The following is a 20,767-nucleotide window of genomic DNA, read 5'->3' on the forward strand; positions in this document are numbered from 1 at the left end:
TTCTTATTAATTAGCCATTAATACCTTCAAATGTTATTGTAACTTTTTTTCCCCCCCCAAAAAAAAAAAAAAAAAAAAAAAATACAACCATAATTTTTTCTCCTCCAATAAAGCTAGAATTTTGTGTGATTAGCTTTTATATTTCTTGAATATATACAACAGTATTAATTGTTTTAGCAAAAATACTAATATGAGTTGGGGCCTTTTTTAAATTTCTGTTTTTTCTTAAAGTAACCATTAATATTTTTAAATGATACTGTGTTTTTCCAAAACAAAAAATACAATCATAACTATTCTTTTTTTTTTTCTTTGTTTTGCCTTCAATAAAGCTATAATTTTGTGTGATTAACTTTTATATTTCTTGGATATATACAACACACAAATCTATTTCAGAATTAAAATTATTATTTTGTTTATTGTATTTATTGTTTATTTTAAATATTGATAAAAATTAAACTGTGAGGTTGGCCTAAGACCCCCAAAATCTCAAGGCCGGCGCTGCACATTATGAATAGTCCTTGGCAAGGCCAATTAAATTTAGACAGAGATAGGAAATTTGTATACTTTGCTGTTCTAATCACTGTTGTATATATGCTCGATTTCTTTTTTTCTGGGTAAATCGAAATCAAGAGAACAGAAAACATATAGATATATTGATCACACACAATTTCGCCCTCCTCTACTCCTATGAGATATTGGTTCTGCTTTCTATTAAATAGATGCAAAGTTTAAACAGAAAAAATGAATCTATAGAGCTTTCACCAAAAACCAAGTGTGTCATCAGCAAAATTAAAAATTTCTCTTGGCCTATATAACAGAAAATGGAAACTTAGTAGTGAAGAATGAAGAACGAAGTGTGTCAGCATTAAATACAGTACTATTGTTATTATGTTGAAAAAAATATTTGTGCTACCTTTTTTTTTTAAAAAAAAAAAAAATTGCTAAGCAAAAATAAAAAATACAAATTATTTGTATAAAAATGTAATTTTATTATATGAAAAAATAATTATGAACATCCTTTTGAAATGTTTGTCAAAAAAAAAAAATGGCTATCATCAACATTTATTTGGAAAAAGAAAAGGGATAAAATCAAAGAAAAATATATCCTAAAAAGATAAAAAATGAAATTGATAAAATATGTATATATATATATATTTGATATTGATTTGTGTTGAGCATAATATGCAGATTTATTTATTTATTTGTTATTATTATTATTATTATTATTATTTCTGAAAAAGCATAATATGCATATTTATTTATTTATTATTATTATTTTTTTTTTCTGGAAAAGCATAATATGCAGATTATACAATTTAGGTTTACGGATCTTCCCCTTCATTTTAAATTTATTGGAAATGTAAAATTTTTAATAAGTTGGGCTAAAAGTCGGGCATATATAAGCTTAAAGCTCAAGCCCAATACTGACCCTGTTATGTAAAGACCCAACCCAATCGAACAAGCTAGAAGTTAAGTGGGGAGAGAGTGAAGGGTGTGAAATAATAATTATCATAATTTGAATTTTGAAAAACCAACGGTCTATTAAAAAATTTTGAAAAACCAACGGTAAGAAAATTTAAATTTCGTAACGGTAATATTTTTTTATTCCTTGGTTTTTAGCCCTTAATATTATTATAATTAATTATTATATGGACATTGTGAACCTCAAATCCTTGTCTTTTTCTCAGGGATTTCAATTTGCCCCGTCCATCTCCAAAATCGCGGTGCACCGCTCCTAACGGGGCGGTTTTTCTCCTAAAATTCAGGGATGCGGGGCAGGCTCGGGGCAAATGTCTAAAAACCGAATCGGGGACGGACTGGGAACGGGGAATAATAACCTCGCCCCGAACCCGTCCCAATATATATATATATATATATATTTATTTATTATTTTTTTTATAAAATTTTATTTATGTAAAATCATTTTCTTCTTTTTTTTTCTAAATATGTATTTTATTATAATTGTAAATTTGTTCCTTGATGTATTTTATTATATTTTTATTGCATTGTAGTCATTTTTTTTTATATTTTAATTATAAAATAATTTTTTTATATAAATTTTTTAAAAAAATATCAATTAAAAAACAAAATAGGGAAAACCGTTCCGCCCCGTCCCCGCCCCGCAAAATCCCCGATTCCGCCCCGCACCTAAAGAAACGAGGAAAATCGCGGGGATGGGATGTAAAATTCCCCGCGGGGATGGGGACTGAATTTTAAAAACCGGCCCCGCCCCGCTCCATTGACATCCCTACTTTTTCTCTCTCCCGATCGAAAAAAAAAAAGAAAAAAGAAAAAAGAAAAAAAGAAGAAGAAGAAGAAGAAAAGGAGAAGCTGTGGGAAGAAGAGAGATTGTTGAAGAAGACGAGGCGATGGGATTGGCCGGTTTCTGCAACTCCATCACCGATCCCAAAAGAAATTGGGTAAGACAGGGACTCTTCTCACTCTCTTATTTCTGCCATGCAATCTATGTTTGTTGTGCCTGCAATGTTGTTAGGTCATGCCTCTTGTTAGTTTAAATTAGTTGCCAAGTGAGTTCTTTTCTTCTGTATGATACCAGCTTTTGGAAAAAAAAAAAAAAAGAAAAAGAAAAAGAAAAAAAATTATTGGTAGATTATGGAGGTTTTACGATGCCTCTGCAGAATAGCTATTATGGACAATGTTGGATATATTATTACCTGGATGATGTGCATGAATGTAGGATGCATTTGCTTAGATGTCAAGATTATTTATTTTATAGTGATTTTTGATTATGTCCTTCTTGATTTTGTTTTTCATAGCTTTTTCGATTAAGTTAGGAACTTTTTTTTTCTTCTTACTTTCTTTTGGAATTTTAACTCTTGATTTTGTTGTCCATATTCCCACACAAGAATATCATACTTGCCAAACCCCCCAGATGGTGTCTGCTATATTGAGGTTTCTCCATCCTTTTTCTCTTTTTAGATTTTGAAGAGTGAAGTGTTGTTAGTTTAATGTATACCCTGGTTCAATCCACCTAGTCGTCTTTAATTCTCAGTTGATGCCTTTATATATATAGATGGGGAAACTAGTGTGAAGATCAGAAAGGCATTTGAAAAGACTTGGGATTGTTTAACTCCAGAGAAAGTGTGAATTTTGGTTGGCAAGGAGAGCAAGTTACCTTCATGCATGCCTAATGTGTGCTCACTTTGCAAAGGAATAGGTAATTTTGCTTGTCGTTTTGTACTTTATTCTCAATTGATCAATATCTTTGACCTCTCAAAAATTAAGATTCTTCTATTTATTAGTCGTGTAGTCAGCTTCAAAAACTGTTATTATAGCCTATGTGACATTTGCATTTGATTTTGCAAATGGGCTGGAAGAATGCAGCATACAATTACTTTGTTACTTCCCCTGTATAGCATGTAGCACAGTTAACTAGTTACATATCGTTTTCCAGTGTTAAGTCTGAAAGTATCTTATCTACATGCCATTTACATTGTTATCAATATCATTCTCTTTCCCTAATCATTTAGTTTTCTTGTTGGACTATTTATATATGTCTGTTTTATTTTTTCAAAAGTAGGTCTATTTGAAGATATAGTCCTTGCTCAAATATAACCTGTCTGTGTACATCGAGTATTAAAGGAGGTGGAGCAAAATTTGTGAGCAAGGACAGGGAAACTGCATATAATAAATTGACATTTTTTACAAGACTGCGCAAATTATGGGTGTCTTCCAAGCATGTGGATGCCAATGGTATTCTCATATGCGCATAAAATTTGAATGCAATAGGAGATTGTGGGGTTCAATCATAAGGTCCTACTGCCATGACCTTACAAGTTATCCTCATAGTTCTTATGTTCGGATTTTTCTCTTAGAACTTATATAATTGCATGATAGTTCTACACAATAGAAGACTTTTCATGGATGTTTAAATAAGAAAATGTGAGGGGGTGTATAATTGTTGTAAAACAAGGTTGAGTCCTGCTATGATAACTCTTGTTAATAAAAAAAGATGATGAAATTTTTGGCGTTTGGAAGAAGAGAATCAAACGGGGATTGCCCGAGATTCTCTTCCCGCTTGTGTGGGTTTGTGTGTCGTGTGTGTGTCTCTCTTCTTGTCTCTCATTTGCTTCCTTTCCCTTTGAATATTTCTCTCTCAAATTTCTCTCTGTTTCTATCTCTGAATTTTTCTTTTTCCTGCTTTTCCCTCTCCTCTATCTCTATGCTTTCTCTCAACCTTCTTTCTCTATTTGGTTTTTCCTTTATTTTCTCTTTTTTGTTATCTCTTTACGTTTTCTAACTGCTTTTTTCCATTTTTTCCTCTCTATTTTCTTTCTCGACACCATCTACTTTCTCCTTTTGTTTTCTACTCTCTTTCTTTTTTAACTTTCTCTTACTGCTGTTTTTTCTCTCCACTTTTGTTTCTATTTTTCTTTTACTAATTTCTCTGTGCTCTTCATCTCTAGTTTACTTTCAAAGTGATGTTATTGCCTAGGTAAATTACTTATTCCACATGCTATCGATGCTTACGAAATATGTCCTTAAAAAATTAAATGTAAAAAAAAAAAAAAAAAAAAAAGGGCTATGCTAACTATGCTATTATTATAATATATACAAAAAAAAAACATAAAATAAAATGAAATGAAATGAAATATATGGAAGAAACAAACCAGTAAAAAAAAAAAAAAAGAAATTAGTAAGATAGGCATTTAAGTAAATTAGTAAGATAGGCATATAGAACCACAAAAATAAAATAATAGAAAGACAAGTTAAGAAAACGTAAAGAAACCCAAAAACCTACCTAAATTAAGAAATTAAAAATATTGTGGTATTGTTTTTAAACTAATATTGCTAAATTTTAATATATTGTTTTTTTTTTCAATAAAAACTTTTAATATATTCTTTATTAATAGTATATTTTTCGATTTTAATATAATTAAAAAACTTAAAAAGTTAAAAAGAACTTCAGGTAAAATTCCTTCACTACATGTAATAATTATTTAGAAAATAGTATTAAAAATACTTAAACGAGTACATATTTAATATTTAAGTATTTTAATTTAATTTATTCTAGTACTATTTAAAAAATATTAGATATTGATGTCATCTCTTAAACTTAAATGTAACTACAAACTAAAATTTACCTTAAAAACAGTTATTGGTAAAAGGCTTATTACATTGCATGTAATAATTATCAACGTAGATAGTGATAATGTATTAGGAAAGAAAACTTACCTTTTAAAAAAAAATCCAAACGAATACATGAAACTAAAATTAATTACTTCATAAATAAATATAGTAATGGAGGAAAGACTTACTATTATTAATTACTATATAAAATATAAATATGAAACTCAAATTTACATTGAAAAACAGTTGTTTTGATAAAAGATTTAAAAGTTTAGCATAAAAAAATATAGAAAAGAAAATTTAGAAATAGATTAGAAAAGATTAAGGACATGGTCCTAATGGATGAAAGACTTAAAAGTAATTGATATAGTTAAGGACATAAAATAAAGAAGGCATTGATAGCTTGTGGAATGAATAATTTAATTTTATGGCAATAGTCAAATGGAGTAAGTAGCTAGAATAAAGAGTTAAAGAGTAATTAGAAAGAGAAGGGAGTATAAAAAGTGTAGGGCAAAAAAGTGGAGGTAGAAAGTTGAAAAGATAATATGAGATTAGAAATATATGGAGAAAAGTCATGCAAAGTGTAGAGATAGTTTTTAGAGGAAGAAAGTGGTAAAAGGTGCAAGATGAGCAGAAAGAAATGTAAATAAGAGAGAAATTAAAAGAGAAAGTAGAGATAAAAAATAAAAATAGGGAAAATGTTGTGGGGAAAAAGGTAAAAGAGAGGATGGAGTGGATAAAAGTAGAGACAAAAAGACAAAATGCTGGAAGTATAGAAATGGGGGGAGAAAATAGAGAGAAAAATGGAAAGAGAAAAATAGAGAGAAAGGGGGGGAGTTTTTGCCTTTTTTTTTTTTTGAAGCATAACTACTTTGTTTTATTCATTTGTAATAAATTCAATTTCAATAATTACATTTTATTTTTGTCTTTCACCGTATTAGATACATTTCCTTCACTATTGTTACATAATCAAGCTAGCATTCAATTTTCAAAATCTATTTAGAAGACCTTGATCTAATGGCTATCATATAATTTTTTTTTTTTCCTGATGAATTAATGGTTATCATATAGAAATTGACTAAGTTGGATTATAAACACCCCCTAAATTTATCAATAAGAAATGCATTGTCAAAAGGCCTAGTTTGAGGAGGGAAGACTATTAAATATGCAAGTCACAAACCATTTATTGAATTAAAACATATAATGCGTTCTCGTGAAAAAGAAGGTTACTTCATACACAAGAGGGCTGATGGAAATAAGAGCATAGGGAAAGGTCAGAGCAACTTTCCATAATAAAAGGATAAAAATAAAAAATAGAAAAAGTTAAATTTAATGAGCTCATTTAGTGACTTTCGAGGCAGAATTGCATATGATAATCTAAATATATAAGATTACACTTGGGAGTATAGATGGAATTTATATGTTGTTTTTGAACCATATATATGTTGGTATTCAAATTGCCTTCAAATTTTCATTCTAAATCCCAATATTTGTTTAGGCATCATTATCTCGCCAATAAATAAACTCTCTTTGTCATAAACGATTCATTGACTTTAGCTAATTGGGTGATAATTTGCACTGCTACTATAAGTGGGAAAAAAAAAGGCAAAATACTTTTTTCAACAAAGTTGGTACTTAAAATGTAAATGATAGTTTATACTCATTAAGCTTCTTTTAAAAACCAAAAAATGTAATCCAATATTCTTCATTCCCCTGTTTCATATCTCAAAAAAGGTCTTCCTTTTATATTTCTTAAAATTTTACCATTTAGAACTCTGTATCTAGCTGTTTGTTGTGTCAAAATATTTATATGTATTTTTATTTTCCTTTGGTCAACGTAAAAAAATACACATGATGCGGAACTTTTTTATAAGATTCTTTATTTGAAGATGATTGCAATAGAAGGAAATAAATAAATGATAAATAAAAGCAAAAACAAAAACAAAAAAACAGCCCATCATCAGGAAGTAAAGGTGAAGAGATCTGATACTGGTGTTGACTTTCAACAAGTTAGAAGAGTACTGCAACTCAGTTAACCATGGAAGCTTGCTCACAATCCCACTCAATTATGAACCCTCCACCATTGAAAGATCAACGCCATTCGGAACAAGTTGCCTCAAAGAGACAAGACCCAAAACCCATTCAACATCTTCAACGAGCGATCTCCATTCCAAATCTCAGTAACCACCAATTACAAGAGAATGCAGATGTGGGTTATGGAGATCAACTGCAATAACAGCTCCTGCATTGCTATCCCAGCTTATTCCCCAGCATTGAAAACGGTTGTTTCCTTTCCAAGAAAAAAGCTGGTTTTCAGGATCATGAAGACGGTTCTTGAAGTCTATAAGAGCTTCTCTGTCTGAGTCCAAGCAATTCATCAACTATGCATCACTTTTAGAAAGAAAATGTCCTCTTACTATAAAGCAGAGAATCAGTAACCTCATGATCGTTGCCATCAAAGGTCCAACCTTTTTATGCCAGAAAGTATTGATGAAATTTCAATATAAACTGGCTTTTGGTAAAGAGGAAGAAGATACTTTTATTTCATATTATAAGATCAGAGAAATAGTTAATTAATGACAATAAGAGCTGGGGAAAAGATAAAGACACTTATTAACCAACAAAAAGATGAGAAATATAAAAGTTGCAATCAATGGGGAAGTGGGGACTTATTTGTGGAAGCAAATGAGTCCTTTTTGTAAGTCAATGAAGGAAGCTGCAGAGAAAGTCATGATTATGCAGTTGCTGAAAATCTATGTAGTATAACATTGACTATCGGAATTTTTTATTTTTGTTGAACCACACGGGCTTTGATATTCATATTAGTCTTTGCATAGTAATATTATTCATTGTACTAAAGAAATTGGGTTTTACAGTATGTGATTTATGTTACTCATAAAATTGCATAGAACTTCAGAAAAGATAAACATAAAAAGTCTGCTGTCAACATATGATGTCTAAAAGAATGTAATTTCTGAAAACGTAGCATGATGCAAGTTCATAACCGGTTTCAAGTGAGTTTTGACCATTAATAAAGCTATTGAGCAACTGAAAAGATGGTCTAAGTGATGGTCTGAGTAGAGACTTAACTTAAGCTAAGTGAGTTTAGAAGGTGATTTGTCCCAAGTTTTACACTTTTTACAAATCATAACGAAAAGCTTCTTAGGCATAATACAGCTATTATGGTTTCCATTTGAAATGCTGGACATAATGCAGATAAGAGGGTTGAATTCAGTAACTGTAATAGAACCTTGCTTAACTTGTTTTCTTCAATTCTTCTTCCTTGCCCTGTGTTTCATGGAAAACAAGCAGCAATTTTTTGCAGTTTTAATTGCTTTACTGTAGGAGACTTTGTGCTGACCTTTCTTCTTGTTTTTCTATTTTCCATTTTGTTGTTCTAACCGGATGATGATCTCTTGGCCAACAAAAGGAAAAACGAAAAAAGCTTTTCTAATTGCTTACCATTACTGTTTTGAAGCTACGAAAATTGTAACTAGTATTTGAGCTTCCTTTTTGTTCTTTCCTCTTGTATTTTCCACAATTTCATATAAAAATATAAAGTTAAAATAACAAGACAAAGAACAAACAAGATGCAGAAAAGTAAAAAACTCATTCCTATGAATTAAAGGCATCCATGCCTTTCCATCTTATTCATTCATATTTAGATTCCTTGACATGCAATTTCAATAAGTAAATACAGCTAAAAGATCAATCAGTAGAACCACAATCTTCACTAGTAAAATTATATTTAAAAAAAATAAAAATAAAAATATATCTTCACTGTTGATGCCCTCTGTTCCTCTTCTGTATGGTTCTATGTTTCAACCATAAATATAGTATTCTTTCCAGCACTACATCTACCGCACCAAAATAGGCTTCTCTCAAACATTTCCTCATAGCCAATATTATATAAGGAACCAGAATTCCTGCTGCAAATCCCAATCCAATGCTCAAATAAAACCATTGATCAACAAAACTGTCACCACTATTGTTATCCTTGGGAGTAGTCCAACCGCTATCTGAATCTTCTTCATCATCACCAGGACACTTTACAGCAAGTGGAGTCCCACAAAGGCCAAGGTTTCCAGCAAAAGAAGGAGCATCAAAAGTTGACAGATGATCTGAATAAGGGATCCTTCCAGATAAGTTATTCTTTGACAAATTCAGGAAACCCAAAAATGAGAGCAATCCCAAACTTCGAGGAATAACACCTGAAAACTCATTGCTTGAGAGATCAAGCGACGACAATTGCTTCAACTCTGAAATGCTCTCAGGAATGTATCCACTTATATGGTTTCTAGACAAGTTCATGACCACCAAACCCAACAGTTTTGTTATCTCAATAGGAAGACCTCCACTCAAATTATTTCCTGAGAGATCTAGGCTGGTTAGAAGGGAGAGGGTCTTGGTGTACGTTCTAAACTGTCCTTTCAAATTTACAACAAAATTTTCTTTGTAGTAGCCACCCCTAGTCCCGTACAAGAGATAATGGTCGAATGTCCCATAAAATAGATAATGGTTACTGTTTTGGACTTGTGACATGGCTTTGAAATCTCCAAAGCTAGCAGGAATACTGCCATTCAGCTGATTCTCTGCCAGGTCCAGGACTTGTAATGAGCTTAAATTCGATAGCACTGATGGAAGTTCTCCTGAAAATGAATTAGACCTTAAGCTAAGAATTCTTAGACTTTTGAAGCCTTTCCCAAACCACGGTGGTATTCTACCCATTATCCTGTTATATCCAAGATCCAGTGTCTCCAAACTAGATAAGTTCAGGAAAGATATTGGGAGATATCCAGAGAGCTTGTTGTCACTTAGGTGCAAGGTTTGAAGCTCCTTTAATCGACCCAGGGATTCAGGAATTTTCCCAAATAAATTGTTCATACTGAGGTCTAATGCTGTTAGGAAAGAACAATTTCCAATGCTTGATGGAATACTTCCTGTTAAGTTGTTTCTCGAAAGATCAATGACTAAAAGATAACGATTATTAGCTATAGAAACTGGGATTTCTCCATTTATATGGTTGTCAGAAAGAGAGAGGACATAAAAATCATAACTCATGTTCTTCGGAATAGTACCAGAAAATTTATTTTTGGATAGATCAAGAAATTTAATGTTGTCACTTGGGATAGGAATGGACCCACTGAAGAAGTTTAAGCTGAAATCAACCACTGCAAATGAAGCTAAGCTTAATGGACTCGGTAGGTGACCTTCTAATTGATTATGGGAAACATTCAACAATATTAAGTTGGAGGAACGTTCCCAAAACCAGTAGGGCATGGAACCGGTGATGCTAGCATTTGAGAAATCTAAATTAGTGACTTCCTTTTGTGACTTTAGCCAAGCAGGAAATGCAGGACCCAAATGGCATGAACCCATTTGAAGATGCCAGACTTGGAATGGGGGAACCCAATTGGAACTGACATTCAAGGTGAAAGAGTTAAAAGATAGAAGTAAATGTTTTAGCTTACCTTGCTTTAAAAAATGTTTTTCAGTAACTAAACCAGTCAAATGATTGGAGGAAACATCAAAAAATATCAACTCAGAAAGCTGTCCCAAACTTTCTGGAAGAGTTCCATTTAGTTCATTCCCTCCTAGCCATAATACAGAAAGATTTTGCAGTAAACCTAAAGAAGCTGGGATGGGACCATGAAGAGAGTTATAGAGCAAACGAAGTTCAACAAGATTCTTGAGCTGACCTAGCCATTCGGGCAATTTACCAACCAGGTGGTTATTTGACAAATCCAAGTACTGTAGACTAGGCAGTGGTTTCCTAGAAAGACAATCTGTTCCTTCAAGGATTTCGGGTAAAGTACCAGTCACGTTATTATTTGATATATCAAAATGCATCAGGTTGCAAAGTTTTCCAATAGAGCTTGGAATCTCACCCTCAACATGATTTCCAGGAAGATTTAAGCGAGTGAGAAATGTCATGTTTCCAAGGGAAGCAGGAAGTTTCCCATGTAGACTATTGGATGCAATATCAAGGACATGTATCTTCTCCCATCTTCCCCTCAATAGTTGATGACAACTTCCAGTGAGGTTATCATTACCAGCAAGATATAAAAACTGCAAATTAGGCAGCTCACTAAAACCAAGAGGAATTCTTCCAAACAAGCCATTGTTACTTAAATCCAAAGTAACGAGGGAGCTGATATTGACAAGCCAATCAGGTACTTTTGAATTGAATTTGTTAAAACTAAGATCTAGGGAAACAAGTGAAGATATGTTTACAAAAGCAGGAGTTGGAATGGTAACAGATAAGCTACAAGACGATAGGTGCAGCTTAGTTAAGGATGGGAGTTTGTTTAGTGTCCTAATCCAGTCTGATCCTACCATTGAAAGATTAACTCCATTCATCACAAGATGTTCTAAAGAGACAAGACCTGTCACCCACTCAAGATTATCAACATATGAACTCCAAGACTCAACATCAAGATACTGCAAGCCAGAGAGGTTCCCTAAAGTTAGAGGAATTGCACCACTAAACCCACCATTTGAGAGATTTAAATATTGCAAATTTTTCAAAGATCCCAAAAATTCAGGAATTTTGTTGCCATCAAATGTGTTCAAACTTAAGTCCAAATGCCTCAAGGACTTGAGTTTTGTTAATGAAGGCCTAATTTCCCCACTGAGGTTCCAGAATCCGTACCTGCTAGAAGAATGAAAACGTTGTGGATATGGATTATGGAGATCAACTGCAATAACAGCTCCTGCTTTCACAGCTTATTCCCCACCATTGACAGCAGTTGCTTCCCTTCCATGAAGAAAGCCGGTTTTCAGGATCATAAAGGCCATTCTTGAAGTCAAGAAGAGCTTCTTGGTCCGACTCCAAGCAATTCATCAACAGAGCATCGGTGTTAGGACAAAACCCTCCTGTTATTATTATAAAGCAGATAACAAGTATCATTAATGGAACCCCTGCAGTAACTATTTCCATCTAACCCTTATGCCAAAAACTATAAACAAATTTCAATGCAAACTGTGTTTTGGTGAAGAACAATCTCCAACTAACAGAAAGATGAAAGAAATAGAAAATCTGTGAGGACTCTCTTGTGATAATTATGCAAAACAAGAAAGAAAAAAAAAATGAAAAAAAAAAAGAGGAGATTTATCAGACAAGTAGGTAGGAAAAATCTTTCAGTTGACACGAGCGACTCGGGCGAGCAAAAGGTTTAAAATTGGGTTAAATACGCTTTACCTCTCAACTATTACACCTTTTGCAACATGGTAGTTGTAGTTATTTATGGATGAAAAGTTGGTGGTAACAATTAAAAATTCATATAAGCACCATGTGACCCATTGCTATTCCAATAAATTGATTTTTCAGTCTTACGTACGTGAATGGTGGGGACAAAGACTAAGGACACAATACAGACTTTCCGGGAAAGTATGTCTTTTTACAACGTCAATGTGATGAAAATGCAATGCGTGTCTAACTTGATATTGAAATACGAATCATTTTATCCTTGGCTTTATTTTCTTATTTTCTTATTTTTTTTTTTTTTGTGGTTATTTTTTTAAAAAAATTTTTTTGGCTGTCTTTGGTGGGGGAAGTCACTGGCAGCTTAAAAAAAAAAAAAAAAAAAAAAAAAAAACAACAACTCATAATATAACTTGCTTCTAGCAAGCCGTATTACTTGTTTAATAAGGCACTACAAAATTGTCAGGAAACAACGTTCAAATTTTCTAATTGACTTGTTGCAAATTTTTTTTTTTCCAAGAAGGCATACTTTGATTATTACATTTTGGCATATGTAGCTGGAAGTTAGATTACAGTAAACCCAATGAATGTTAATATTTAACATCTCTTTTCACATTTTAATTCAAGAATCTAACATTGATTCCATAAACTTAACTATAATATTAACTCCTTTAAATCTTACGAAGAACACATGTATTGATGGTTACTGAATGATATAGTATAAAATAATTTTCTTTACATTAATTCAACTCAATTTGCATTATATTTCAAATTTTAATTGATCATAAATAAGGTAGCTATAGATACCAGAATGGCAGATTTAAAGCACACACTCACAGCCAGTCTCTCCAAAAGTCATAATGTTAGCTGAAACTCCATTTGCATTTACTAGTTTTAGGCTCCAAACTCTAATGGGGAAATATTCCTCTTCCAAGTGACTTATGAAATATAATAAAGTTGTTCGCATTGAGGCCAACGCCTCGTAGCCTTGTGGCCAAGTTACCTGAAATGGTGTTCTTGGTCCTGCGTTCGAGTGTCGGCGACATATATATATATATACATAATAATAATAATAATCTCTATGAGGTATTTCAAAATACCTCTGTTTTTAAATTTTACCAAAAACATAAACGAAAAGCCTGAAGTAATTCTATGCTTTTTTTTTTTTTTTTTTTTTTTTTTTTTTTTTTTTCCTCCAAAGATTTCAGCGCACGTGTGGTGATGAGGTCACGCAAACGTGCGGTCACCGAGCACGTGAATCAAATATGTTCGTGTTGGTTCCCACGCGGCTTACAAGCGCGTGTCATAGCATCTTCTTCCACAGATTACCGTTAATTACCCGCCATTAAATAACGGTCTTTTTCATTGTCATTTCCGATCCGGTGTCGTTTCAACTACAGTAAGTGGGTTCTTTGTTAATCCCTACTATTTGCTTTCTTTAAGCTTCTTTCTTGATCTTCTCCTGAATCAAAATCATGGTTTTTCACTGTTACTTCATCGAATAATGGAGCTTTAACAACAATGTTTTCGGCAAACCCCCAATGGCAGCCCTGTTTTTCAGTTTGTCTGCTCCATTGAAGCTTCCATTTTGCAAAGGATATGTAGGCTTGCATCAAATTAGTTCCTTTTTTGCTCCACTTTTGGTCCAAAATTAGTTTGTCCTGATTCATAGTTTTAGTGTTGAATTCTGATTAAAACATGAATTTAACAAATATAACATGATATTATTTCTCATTCAGTAATATATACTGCGTTTTTGGTGAAGAGGAATAAGAAACTTTTACTTTTATCATTGTAAGAAGAAAGAATTAGTAGCAGTTGTACCTAAAAGGAAGCCTAATATGGATTTATCACTGACTTTTGAGGAAGCAAAGGTTTTTTTTTTTATTTTTTGGTGCAAGTCAATGATGTAATTTCTGAGAAATCTCTGTTGTAAAATATTGACTTTTGAAGCATAGAAAATTTTATTTTATTGAATCAAATAAGATTTGATATTGAACAGATCTTCGAATTTTGATTCCACAGCCCAACATTAGTTTCTGCATGATAACATTATCGACTGTACTATTAATATTCAACTGATGTAATCTGCTGCCTATGTAAATATACTAACGTTGTAGAAGCCTTTTTACTGCAAATCTAAAGCAATGTGCAAGTTCAAAAGCGGTTTTAAATTAAGTTTCGATCAATTAGCAAAAGCTGTTAAGCATCTAAAAAGCTAGTCTTAACAAACATTTTAGCTCAAAGTTTTTGTGATTTTACTTCTGAAACGCTCTGGTTTCCATTTGAAATGCCGGTTTTAATTCTTCTTTTGTTTAAAGATCTGTTTATCTTTTATTCCACAATGTAACTTAGTAATTGTAATGGAACCTTGCCCAAGTTGCTTTCTTCTTCCTAATATTTTGCAATTTCTATAGATCAGGGTGTGGGATATTCTGAGCTAGTTTTCCTTCTTGTTTTTTTCTGTTTTCCATAAAGTAATGCTATGTTATCCATCATTGTGCCAAAATCTATAAACATAGTTATTATTTCAGCTGTCTTTTCATTGTTTTTCCTTTATACATTTTCCATGGTTTTATAGAGAAATATAAAGGAAAAAGATAGCAAGAGAAAAAGAAAATGAAAAATTGATTCACCAAGATATAAGGAATATGCAGAAAAGAATAAAAAACATATGGGATGAAGTAAAGAAATGCATGTCTTTCGACCATATCAGCATCGTGTTGACCCATTGATATTCCAATCCTTTCAGTTTTACATGGTGAAGACAAATATTCCAATCCTTTTTTCCGTGAACTTTTTCTAATCTCATTTAACTTGAATGTTAGTCTACTATTTATTCTTTTCATATTTAAAATTTTAAAATATTGTAAAAACAAAACCAAACAAGCCACCGGATTTGTTATGCAGTTTAGTTTCAAATTTACTTTTTGGTTTTACATACATAACTAATTAACGTTGTTTCTATAACTAGAAAGCTATTTTGCAGTTACAAGGCCAAACAGGGGCACGTTTTGTTTTTTTTATTTTTTATTTTTTATTTTTTTGGTAATTGATACATATTTTGGGTCCAGTTTTAAGAAGGTAACTAAGATGTTTATGATTTTGTTTCTTTTGTTTGTTTCTGGTTTTTTAAAGTAAGAATGTCTACGTGCACCAACCTCAAATGTGTGTGACATTGAAACAATGGAGAAGCCAATAATATGCTTGTCAATATGCAAGCTAATGAGCTTCTCAGTACTTAACCAGTAATTCCACAAATTCCATAAGACTGAAAACTAGTAGAAAATTGTCATTTACAACAATATTAATTTGAAAACAGCTTTTAGACCCATCACAAATTACAAAGGTTCGGATGGTGAAACAGAAGAAAAGAAATGAACTATTTGTTATTATATAATCCAGTGTCCCTAAAACTCACTCACAAAGAAATAAAGTGTCAACCCGAAACCTTTTAGCTTTCTCCTTGAATACTTGGTGAGGTTCTTACTTTCCCCATCTGGAAGTGATCAAAATCAGAAATGACATTTTCTGAGTTCAGTATAGTTAGTAGATTAGAAAGCAGAGTATGCAAGTCAAAGTAACAAATTGAATAAAGAAAACATACTCTTCATCTTGTTAGCTAATGCCCTCTAGTCCTCTGCTTTGCGGTTCTATATTTCAACCACTGATACAGTATTCTATCTGTAACTTCATTAACAGCATCAAAGTAGGCTACGCACCAAGATTTTCTCATTGCCATTATCAAATATGGGACAAGAATTCCAGCTGCAAATCCCAATCCAATACTCAAGTAGAACCACTTATCAATGAAGCTGTCACCATTACCAGTATCCTTGGGAGTTGTCCATCCCTTACCTGGTTCCTCATCATCTTCATCACCTGGACATTTTACAGCAAGTGGACCACCACAAAGGCCAAGGTTTCCAGTGAAAGAGGCTGCATCAAAAGTTGTCATATGATCTGTATAAGGGATCCTACCAGACAAGTCATTGTATGACAAATTCAGATACCCCAGGAATGAGAGTGTCCCCAAGCTTTGAGGAACAGGACCTGAGAGCCTATTACTTGAGAGGTCAAGTGATAACAATTGTTTCAACTCCGATATGCTTTCAGGGATGTGACCAGTGATATGGTTTCCAGACAAGTTCAAAACAACCAAACCCAACAGTTTTGTTATTTCTCTTGGAAGGTCTCCACTCAGATTATTTCCAGAGAGATCAAGACTAATTACAAGGGAAAGGATCTTGGTGTATGTTTGAGGCTGACCTTTCATATTCACCACCAAGTTTTCTTCATAATAACTGCCCCTATACATTCCATAGAATAGGTAATGGTTTATGTGTTGGATTTGTGACATAGATTTAAAATCTCCAAAACTGGCAGGTATACTGCCGTTCAACAGATTTTCTGCCAGGTCCAGGACTTGTATTGAACTTAGATTTGATAACACTGATGGAAGTTCTCCATAAAATGCATTGGACCTCAAGCTAAGAATCCTTAGCTTTTTAAAACCTTCTCCAATCCACGGTGGAATTTTACCCTTTAATCTGTTGTTTCCAAGATCCAGCATTTCCAAACTTGAAAAATTACGGAAAGATGAAGGGAGCTCTCCAGAGAAATTGTTATCACTTAGGTGTAATGTTTGAAGCATACGTAGTTCACCCAAAAAGTCAGGAATATTTCCAGATAAATTGTTCTTACGTAGGTCTAATACATTTAGGAGAGAACAATTTGCAATGCTTGATGGAATACTTCCTCTCAAGTAGTTATTTGAAAGATCAAGGGCTTGAAGAGATTGCATGTTGCCAATGGAAGCCGGGATTTCTCCTATAATGAGGTTTCCAGAAAGAGAGAGGAAGATCAAGTTTGGTAAGGAATCACCTATATTACTTGGAATAGGACCAGAAAGTTTGTTATTGGACATATCAAGTAACTCAACCTCAACAATTGGAAGAGGAATAGGTCCTTCAAAGAGGTTAGAACTCAAGTCAACATCTGCAAAAGGCTTTGTTATTAATGGACTAGGTAATCGACCTTCTAAGTGGTTAAAGGAAACATTCAACAGTGACAGATTAGAGGAAATTTCCCAGAACCAGTTGGGTATGGAGCCAAAAATGCTAGCATTAGACAAATCTAAATATTCAACTTCTTTTTGTGATTTAAGCCAAGAAGGAAATGAAGGACCTAAACTACATGAACGCATATCAAGATTAGAAAGTTGGAATGGAGGAAACCAGTTGGAACTGACATTCAAGGTGAAGGAGTTGGAAGACAGATGTAAACGTTTTAGCTTACTTAGCTTCAAAAAATGTGTTTCAGTGACCATACCTGTCAGATGATTGGAAGAAACATCAAAAGTAGACAAATGAGAAAGTTGTCCCAAACTTTCAGGGAGAGTCCCGTTCAGATCATTTCCTGAAAGTCCCAGATCAGTAAGATTTTGCAATAATCCTAAAGAAGCTGGGATGGGACCATTCAGAGAGTTATAGTCCAAACCGAGTTGAACAATATTCTTCAGCTGACCAATCCATTCTGGTAACTTACCAGCCAAGTGATTGACTGACAAATCCAAGTACTGCAAACTAGGCAAAGGGCTCCTAGAATGACAATTTTCTGCTCCTTCGATGAATTCAGGTAATGTTCCAGTCAAGTTATTACCTGATATACGAAAAAATATCAGGTTGCAAAGATTGCCAATAGAGCTTGGAATTGCACCCTCAATATTATTGACAAAAAGATCTAAGTGAGTGAGAAACGTCATGTTTCCAATGGAAGCAGGAAGTTTCCCATGTAGTTTATTGGATGCTAAATCGAGGACTCGAATTTTCTCCCATCTTCCTTTCAACAATTGAGAACAACTTGCTGTGAGATTGTTATTACCAGCAAGATTCAAAAACTTCAAATCTGGCATGTCACTAAAACCAAGTGGAATTCTTCCAAAAAAGCCACTGTAGCTTATATCCAAGCTAATGAGGCTGCTAATATTAAGAAGCCAATCAGGTATTTTTGAATTGAAACCATTAAAAGAAAGGTCTACTACAGCAAGTGAAGTTAAATTGAAAGGACTGAGAGGTGGAATCGAACCAGATAAGAGACAAGAAGACAGGTCCAACTCAGTTAAAGAAGGAAGCTTGTTTATTGTCCTAACCCAATTGGATCCCACCATTGAAAGATCAACTTCACGCATCAAAAGATGCTTTAGAGAGACAAGACCCTTTAACCATTCAAGATTTTCAACATATAAACTCGGTGAGTACTTCAAATCAAGATACTGTAAGCTTGAGAGGTTTCCTAAATTTGGAGGAATTGCACCACTAAACTCTGCATTCGAGAGGTTTAGATATTGCAAATTTTTCAAAGATCCGAAAAATTCAGGAATTGGATTGTCATTGAATGTGTTGAAGCTCAAGTCCAAGTATCTCAAGGACTTCAGTTTCATCATTGAAGGCTTAATTTCCCCACTGAGGTTCCAGAATCCATACCTGCTTGAAGAATCAAAACCTTGTGGATATGGATTATGGAGATCGACAGCAATAACAGCTCCTGTACTGCTTTCACAGCTTATTCCCCGCCATTGACAGCAGTTGCTTCCTTTCCATGATGAAAGCCGGTTTTCAGGATCATTAAGACCATTTTTGAAGGCAACGAGAGCAACTCGGTCAGACTCTAAGCATTCTGCTAACTGTGCATCACCGAAACGAACAAATTCTCTTCTTGTAAAGAAGAGAATCAATAGCATTAATTGGAACATTGAAGCTGTTTTCATCATCTCAACTCTTGCAACTTACAACTGTATTATGCCAAGGGCAAGGTATGAAATTTTAATATATCTACTAGTCTAAATATCTTTTCCTTGAAGACAAAGAAACCATGATTTTCATTTAATAAGACCAGAGGAAAGATGATGATAACGTTTGAATTCAAAGTTATGTAAACAATGCAACATATAATATAAAATTGAATTACAAAGGACTAACTAATATAAAATTGTTAAATCTGTAAGGACTAGGTATTTCCCAATTATTGCTCCAATCAAATTCACTTTCAGTTTCATTGTGAGGAAAAAGTAGTATGGACTCATTACTGACTTTCTGTGGCAAGCATTTCTTTTTACCAAGTCAATGAGGAAACTACAGAGGATATGTTATGATAATGCAATTTTGTCTACCTGATATAAGAATTCTTTATTCTTAGCTCTCTTCGTATGAGGTCTCGGATGGTTTTGATGGTAGAAAATGTATAAACTATAAAAAAAAAAATGGCTGCCAGCAAGTCATGTAACTTGTTTAATATAAATAATAGTGATGATCAGCTTCAGTTTTTCAAAATTTGTTGAAACTTATTCATTAGGGAATTATTTAAATAATGACAGTTGGCATATAGTTGGAAATTTGGTAAGGGTAATCCCAATGTATTTAATATTCAACAGCTCTTCAAATTTTTAAATCCAGACTCCAACATTGACTTGTACTGTACATGCAGAAATTATCAATTCTAGTAAACCATATTGATCAAAGCCTAAAACATAAAGTTGATTTGTTTTGATACTTACCAGAAACCCATCCATAGAACATGAAACCTCCAAAAAAAAATATTCAGATTTTGTCTTGTGATGATGTTGTGGTAAGATTCCCAGACTCTATTTGAGACTTTGCTGCTTAAAATTAATACTCCGATTTATCTTCCAACAATCAAGTTCCTTGAATTTCATTCAAAAAAAAAAAAAAAAAAAGGGACAACTTGAAGGACAAAAGAACTTCCCAGGTTATAATAAAGTCTTGATCTTTCTTCAATCAGCTGGAACTACTCCAAATATGCAAACTGGGTTTTTACTATCTCTCTCTAAATTATCAACTTTCTACTCCAATCTCTGCAAAACTACATAAATGGGAAGGCAAAAAAAAAAAAAAAAAAAAAAGCAGAAATAAGAAAAGAATGCAATCGATACAAAAAAAGGGTCAATCACTATTATTATTATTTCTGCTGGTTTATAAAGAAAATTCATTAGTGCAAAATATATAAATAATTGATTAAAAAAAAAAAAAAAAAAAAGGAAGAATTCAGGCACGTGTGATGACGTCAGACAAACGTGCGGCTAATGAGTGCTTGAGCAATTTACGTCCCTCTTTCCATATGCTACTGGACTTCCCACGCGGCTTACTAGCGCTTACCATTGTATCTTCTTCACAAATTACCGTTTAATTACCCGCCATCGAATCGTTAAAAGGAATTAAAGAAATTCCGAAGGGAATAAAATTTCTCATCTCACTCTTTATGTCCTTTCAATCCGACGTCGTTCCAATAACCGTAAGCGGTTCATTGTGAATCCCAACCATTTGCTTCCTTTTAAGCTCTTCTTCATCGTCCCCTGAATCACCAAGAAACTGAAACCAATGGTTTCCTTTGTTACTTCATTGAATCCCTGTGTTGATAAGAAAACCCTCATGACATCCCTAATGGGGCTTTAAC

The 20,767-nt window shown here is 33.2% G+C and overlaps 1 protein-coding gene, 1 long non-coding RNA gene and 1 pseudogene across 2 annotated transcripts; 1 reads left to right on the plus strand and 2 right to left on the minus strand.

The window, feature by feature from the left end:
* The first annotated feature begins 2,280 nt into the window (after positions 1 to 2,280).
* Positions 2,281 to 3,406, plus strand: LOC112491835 (uncharacterized). The gene is made up of 3 exons (XR_003056173.3): positions 2,281 to 2,420; positions 2,868 to 2,913; positions 3,035 to 3,406. It is a non-coding gene; the product is annotated as an uncharacterized LOC112491835 (long non-coding RNA).
* A 3,473-nt stretch (positions 3,407 to 6,879) lies between these two features.
* Positions 6,880 to 12,255, minus strand: LOC132800410 (receptor-like protein EIX2; annotated as a pseudogene).
* A 3,281-nt stretch (positions 12,256 to 15,536) lies between these two features.
* Positions 15,537 to 20,197, minus strand: LOC132799362 (receptor-like protein EIX2). The gene is made up of 3 exons (XM_060814146.1): positions 19,851 to 20,197; positions 15,903 to 19,088; positions 15,537 to 15,794 (listed from the first exon to the last, which is right to left on the minus strand). Exon 2 carries the CDS (start codon positions 19,065 to 19,067, stop codon positions 15,918 to 15,920), a length of 3,150 nt encoding a protein of 1,049 aa, XP_060670129.1. The 5' UTR covers positions 19,068 to 19,088; positions 19,851 to 20,197; the 3' UTR covers positions 15,537 to 15,794; positions 15,903 to 15,917.
* Between the last annotated feature and the right edge of the window lie 570 nt (positions 20,198 to 20,767).

The sequence above is a fragment of the Ziziphus jujuba genome, chromosome 2 (genome assembly GCF_031755915.1).
Source record: "Ziziphus jujuba cultivar Dongzao chromosome 2, ASM3175591v1".
Classification (NCBI taxonomy): Eukaryota; Viridiplantae; Streptophyta; class Magnoliopsida; order Rosales; family Rhamnaceae; genus Ziziphus; species Ziziphus jujuba.

Bases quoted from the DNA above. Each gene is read 5' to 3' on its own strand.
- LOC132799362 (XM_060814146.1), bottom strand. From the start codon at position 19,067: ATGATGAAAACAGCTTCAATGTTCCAATTAATGCTATTGATTCTCTTC.